This window comes from Drosophila persimilis, unplaced genomic scaffold (genome assembly GCF_003286085.1).
Source record: "Drosophila persimilis strain 14011-0111.01,24,50 unplaced genomic scaffold, DperRS2 tig00003933-arrow-pilon, whole genome shotgun sequence".
NCBI classification, from domain to species: Eukaryota; Metazoa; Arthropoda; class Insecta; order Diptera; family Drosophilidae; genus Drosophila; species Drosophila persimilis.
Genome location: NW_020825706.1, coordinates 1,351,880 through 1,357,879, shown reverse-complemented (window position 1 = coordinate 1,357,879; position 6,000 = coordinate 1,351,880). Strand labels below are relative to the sequence as shown.

Genomic DNA, 6,000 nt, shown 5'->3' with positions numbered 1-6,000 from the left:
GGCAAGAGAAATTAAATGAAATTTAAGCAATTTTTCCATATCTATGCAGTTATTGGAATTTACTCGAGAAAACTCTCGGGCTGTTTTTGTTCCATTTCCCCCGAAGTGGCAGGGAATCTGTGGCTATTTTTCTTCTCTATGCAATTGAGCTGCTTTTCCAGGAATGATTTTATAAACCAGAATAAATACCAGCAGCAATTCTCAGAGGAATGCAATTATTATCCGCTTTTACCTACGCTTTTCCGGTTTCGAGATTCGTTTTCTAAGGAAAAATTTCTATGTGGATTAAAAGCAGTATTTTTCACTTTCTTTATGATGAAATTTATATGTCTTTTGGTTTATTTTTGTTTCAGGAATTTATGGTGTCCCTTTTGTTGGAGTTTGAAACCAATATTTTATTACTTTTTGACTATAATTTATATCCCATTGGGAAAAAATCCATTAATAATAGATTGCTCTAAAAAATACTTCAAATCTTCCTTTTTTCCCCTTCCTTTGTGCACTTTAAGGGGGAAATACTCTATAGATTAAAAATGAAAATAATTATTGTATTGTATGCCGCTTTTTGTTGGACTTCAAAGACGATTTATGCATAGATTAAAGGCATAATTTATGCCAGCTCTGCTCTATTTTCAGTCAGAATTTAAGCAATTTTAAGCCCACATAAAACATACAAACACTTTAAACCTTTTTCTTGTCTGTTTTGCTTTTTCTAGTGCTAAAAAACTAGAAATTTACAAATCCCTGTGTACCGAGGAGGAGTGGAGTGTTGGTGCCTGTAATTTGGAAAGCAAAAATGACGCAGCCACGCACAAGGCAACATCCACAGCGGCAACAACAACAACAACAGCAGCAGCAACAACAGCAACAAAATATACAACAACATAAACAAGAACAAAAACTGCAATTAGAGGCAACAGCTACAAAGGGCCGGCAACGATATAGAGCGGCAGTAGAGGCAGTCGAAGTGGCAGCTGTAGAGGAAAAATGAGGCAAAAACCAGAAGACGAAGAAGAAGAAACGAAGAATTTTCCACACAAATTTGCATTCAACCAAAGAAATACAAAAGTCTAAAAACAAAGGAGGAAAAAGGAAGCCAAACACACACAAAGAAGGAAGTTGTGCGCCATCCATCCGCAAAATAAAACAAAAACCAAAAACAAAAAACGGGTCAGAGGGCATGGCACACATACACAAACACGCACACACACAAGAGACACACCACACACACACACACACAGAGACACAGACACAGAGACAGAGAAACGAGTGCATTGTGAACAAAAATTTTTCAACGAATTTCCAAATGTCTACAAAAAAAATCTAACAACAAAAACAAAAAACCAAAACAAAAACCAAACAAAACAAAAAAGAAAGAACAAAAGACCATAAGAAATTTTGAAATTTGCTCTGTGATTTTCTATCAGAATGGTTTAACAAATAATCCACATATTAAATTTAAATAATAATATTTAAATATTTATAAATACATATTGCTAAAGTGCATTCCAAAAAAAAGAAAACAAGCTTTAAATCCAACTAAAAAAATTTCTATAAATATTTAACAAGAAGAAAAGTTTATTGATACTAAAGCTAATTAGTGCAACTAAAGTTAGTTTAAAACGGCGCAACTGTGAGACGTGGAAGAGACCATCAACAGACCCACCCATAGACCAGCCAATCAGCCAATCAGCAGCCATGGACGACATGCCCGATCTCTCGCATTTGACCCCCCACGAGCGCATGCAGATCGAGAATGTGCTCATGCGGCAGAAGCAGGAGGAGGAGGCACAGAACGAGATAATGCGGTAAGCTATAGATAGATGGATGGATAGATGGATGGATACATCCTCTACTCTATTCAGTGATTGCATTGTTCTTAATGGTTTTCTCTCCCTCTCTCCGCCGTGCAGTCGCAAACAGGACGAGGTTGTCACTTTGGAAATGCAAATCAGACAACGCTCCGAGCAGCAAAAGAAGGCCGGCGTCGAGCTGGATGCCACCTGTCACATATGCCTTAAGACCAAGTTTGCCGATGGCGTCGGACACATTTGCCATTACTGCAACATACGCTGCTGTGCCCGTTGCGGCGGCAAGGTGACACTTCGCAGCAACAAGGTGAGTGCAGTAAGCCGCCATCCGCCATCCGCCATTTGACTGACAGCAGACTGAATCAAATCGAATCGAATCGAATCTCACTCTCGACTGGAGCTGCCTTCAGACCCCTGCCTTCAGGCCTTTGGGAGAGGGGCAGCGCGTGGCAGCGCGTAAATGCTGACTTTTGGGCTTGGACTCGGGGACAGCTTAATTTTCCGCTCATTGATAAATAGGTCGACGACGTTGCCAAAACTCTGACGCCAGGCGGCTGGCGACCCCTAAGCAGCCATCACTCATACGCCCCATTGGCAGTGCTTGTCGCCTTGTTGCCAACTGTCCCCAGTGACGCGTAGTGTGCATAAATAAACGCCACAGTCGTCGTCGCCGCCCCTCCCCCACCCGTCGTATGGGGGATAGATAATTGGCGAGAGTCGGCGGCCAACCGAGTGGGTGTCCATGAGCTCTGGGGTCCAGTCTGGCGCCTCACAATTTGACACTCATTATTTAAAAAAAATAAGTGGTTTCTGGGTAGGAAGATAGGCCTTTGAGAGTGTTCTTTCTAAAGGCCAGGAGATGAGAGGGAACTTTGCGAGGGATCTGTAAAGGAATGAAGCAAATGTAGTTGGGAAAACTGCCTCCTAATCAAGGACTATAAAATAAAAGGATATTGCCTCGGGAGCAAATCCCATTTCAATAAAATTTCGATGCTTTTTGGGGAACTGGAATAATGCTTGGCCTCTGAGCGCCGTGAATGCCTTTTGCAGCTGAGTTGGTCCCCAAAATCCAACAACAATGTACATATTCTTTGGCGAGGCGCCGAAAATAATTACTCTTTGGTCTGCAGAACCTAGAAAAATAGTACAGAGCTTTTGGCGACTAGCAAAAGTCGGTCCCAAGAGAGAAAAAAGAAAAGATATGCGATATTCAGGGCATGAATAATGGCACATGTTGGTGATGTTAGGAGGCTACCACTTGTACGCCCCTTTTCCAGATGAAAACGCACATAACTGACTGAGGGGAACTGCTGCATGACGCGTAAAACAATAGCGTACCTAGAGGAAAGGATTAAGAGCGTCCCCAATACCTTTAATAATTCTTGAATAATTCCGTTTCCCCTGAGAATTCAATCATTCAACGTTTACACGTGACTGGCAGCATTCCAACCAGTTATTGAATGAGAGAACCATTCACCAGAGAACTCTTCCTCCCCAATCGATGAGCATTTCCTTGAGCTTTCTCTCTTTCTCCAAATTGTTGGCATTGGAATACTTTTCAACGGTCTACGGACTTCTTGCCCCGCAGTGCATATCCCTGCACTCCCCCTCCGCCCTCCCCCCTGTACAGTGCAGTGCATCGCATTTCAATTACATTTTTTTTTTTTCAATTTTTTATTTAACTCAGTGAACCGTATCGTTGGGAGGGTGGGAGGGAGGTGGAGGGGGTTCCGGTTACTCCCCGCGAGCTTATCATCTGCTGGCCGTGCTGCCAAACGTTTTTCCATCGTTGAATTGCTGCCAAAATGTCACACAACCTCAGACACGACGAAGATACGATACCAGATGTTGACGGGGTCCTCTCCGAGGGGGAAGGATGGAAGGGGTGGGGGGGCAAACATCAGCGTGGAGCAGGAGGGGGGGTGTTTTCATCGAATTTCAAGTGGCATTCCAATGGCACCATGACGAGGACTATTTCTTTGGTGTGTCCATAAGCTTGTGCCACGAAATACCACCGATATGTGGTACCATTGAAAGCGCCGCAAATTTAATTCTGGATCCAAATAGTCGCCGGCATGAACGATATGGAAATGCCAGAAGCCGGCAAAGTACTCGAGAGGTAAACGCTCCACGTAGGTGACCATCCGGATGTTCCAGTTCCAGAAATCCCACATTTTTGCCATGAAATAGAGCAGGGATCCCCTAACCGGGGGCTCCTGTGGCTCCTCCTCATACTCTTCCTCATCGGCATTCACAAACAGATCGTCCAGTGTTGCCTCTTCCATATTCATAAATTTATTACTATATCCTACAGATAGATTTTCTAGAGAGTGAACGATTGATTGAAGCGGCAATGATATACGGTGTGTCTGTGTCTGTCTTTCAGGTGATTTGGGTGTGTATACTCTGCCGCAAGAAGCAGGAGCTGCTCTCCAAGACGGGCCAATGGATCAACAAAACGGGAGCCCAGCAGGACGGTTTTATCCGCCGCATCGAGCCCGACGGCAGCAGCGTGAGTACAGCCGTCATATGACCGGGTCTCTATAGTGTTTCCTGTATCCTTTCTTGCCCTTAGGATATCTCCCAGCAGGCCATTGTGGATCCGCGCGACACGACGGACAAGCGGCCCAAGCTGGAACGTACGCGCAGTGCCGCCGAGAAGGAGAACCTGCCCATGCAACGGGCTGGCAGCATGCTACGGAGGCAGTACTCGCAGCAGGAGCAGCCCACGAATCGCCGTCTGTCCGTCTCGGACAGTGGCATGGATCCCATGATGAGCCCGGGCCAGCATCCGCATCAACAGCAGCAGCAGCATCCACAGCAACAGCGAGGCCGCATGCAGCCAATGAATCCGCAGCAGTCGCAGCAGGGATACGGGGGCTATAGCATGCAACAACAACAGCAGCAGCAGCAGCAACAGCAGCAGCAGAGATCGGGTGGAGCCTATCCAGAAGATGATCCGCGTTACTATCAGGTGGAGTATAGAAACGACTTATTTTAGACCATAACTAATGCTTTTTTCCCTCCAAAAAGGGCGAACTGGATGGCTTGATGAAACAACATCCCCATCTGGCGCATCCCAGCCAAGTGCAGCCGCAGCATTCACAACAGCAGCAGCAGCAACATCCACAGCATCAGCAGCAGCAGCAACACCCACAACATTCGCAGCACCAGCAGCAGCAGCATCAGCATCAGCAGCAGCAACATCCACAACAGCAGCAGCAACATCCACAGCAGCAACAATTTGCGGCGCGACAGCAAACGTACCAGGCACAGATACATACTCCACCGCAATCGCACATGCAACAGGGGCAACAACAGCAGCAGATCCATCCCCATTCCCAGCAGTCGATGTCCATGTCCCAGCAGATGGCTGGTGGCTACCAGAAGGCGCCGCCACTGACCCGAAACCTGACCATCAGCGGGGGACATGCCATGGACAGCAGCTCGTACGGTCAGCAGCAACTTCAGCAGCAGCAGCAGCACCAGCAGCAGCAAAATCGAAGGCCCCAGTATGCCTCACAGCAGCAGCGATCCTTCAGCAGCTCCGAGGAGGAGTTCCAGAATCAGCTGCTGCAGGCCCAGGCCCAGGCGGCCGGGGCAGGAGCCACTGTCAGTGCGGGCTCCGATTACGATGGTGAGTTGAAACGTTTTCTCCAATTTCGTCACCCTCTCTCTCTCTGTCTGCTCTATCCCCCTCACTCTCTCTCTCTCTCTCTCTATGGATTGCCTGAGCGATCTCTCCCTTTCTCTCGCTATCGCTTCAATTTTAAAGCTCTCTTAATGTCCCAACCATCCACGTGGCAACAAGCCGCAACAATTGATGTTTTCTCTCCAAAGTATTTCACTATCTCTAAATGAATACTGTCTTTGACTCGCTCGCTCGCAAACCAAAGAAACCCAAAAAGAAAACTTTCAAAAAAGTATTTTCTTTACTAAAACAAAAAGTAGCACTCTCTCTCTCTCTCTCTCTTGTCTCTTATTGGTACGTTGTCTTTTTCTTTGGCTCCGTAATTGATGTGCGTTTTTCCACCAAAAAAAAAAAAAACAAAAAAACAAAAAAATCCAAATTCTTCAATGCTTTTAATCTTTTGTTTTCATCACACTTTTTCATTTATTTCGTGTAAATATTTAAACGATCTTTTGTACATACATTTGCCATATCTTTGTGTCTTCTTTACATCTCTCA

At 45.6% G+C, this 6,000-nt stretch overlaps 2 protein-coding genes across 10 annotated transcripts in view; one reads left to right on the top strand and one right to left on the bottom strand.

The window, feature by feature from the left end:
* The first annotated feature begins 1,598 nt into the window (after positions 1-1,598).
* LOC6594251 (regulating synaptic membrane exocytosis protein 2) overlaps positions 1,599-6,000 on the top strand; it is a 37,880-nt gene continuing 33,478 nt past the window's right edge. For all 9 annotated transcript variants that reach the window (XM_026994477.1, XM_026994478.1, XM_026994470.1 and 6 more), the window contains exons 1-5: positions 1,599-1,808; positions 1,914-2,118; positions 4,198-4,323; positions 4,387-4,785; positions 4,845-5,448. In XM_026994477.1, coding sequence (XP_026850278.1) covers positions 1,699-1,808; positions 1,914-2,118; positions 4,198-4,323; positions 4,387-4,785; positions 4,845-5,448 — 1,444 coding nt within the window. In that variant the 5' untranslated portion in view covers positions 1,599-1,698. The remainder of the gene's footprint in view (positions 1,809-1,913; positions 2,119-4,197; positions 4,324-4,386; positions 4,786-4,844; positions 5,449-6,000) is intronic.
* LOC6594253 lies at positions 3,503-4,097 on the bottom strand. The gene has a single exon (XM_002019747.2). It carries the CDS (start codon positions 4,094-4,096, stop codon positions 3,740-3,742), a length of 357 nt encoding a protein of 118 aa, XP_002019783.1. The 5' UTR covers position 4,097; the 3' UTR covers positions 3,503-3,739.

Bases quoted from the DNA above. Each gene is read 5' to 3' on its own strand.
- LOC6594253 (XM_002019747.2), bottom strand. From the start codon at position 4,096: ATGGAAGAGGCAACACTGGACGATCTGTTTGTGAATGCCGATGAGGAA.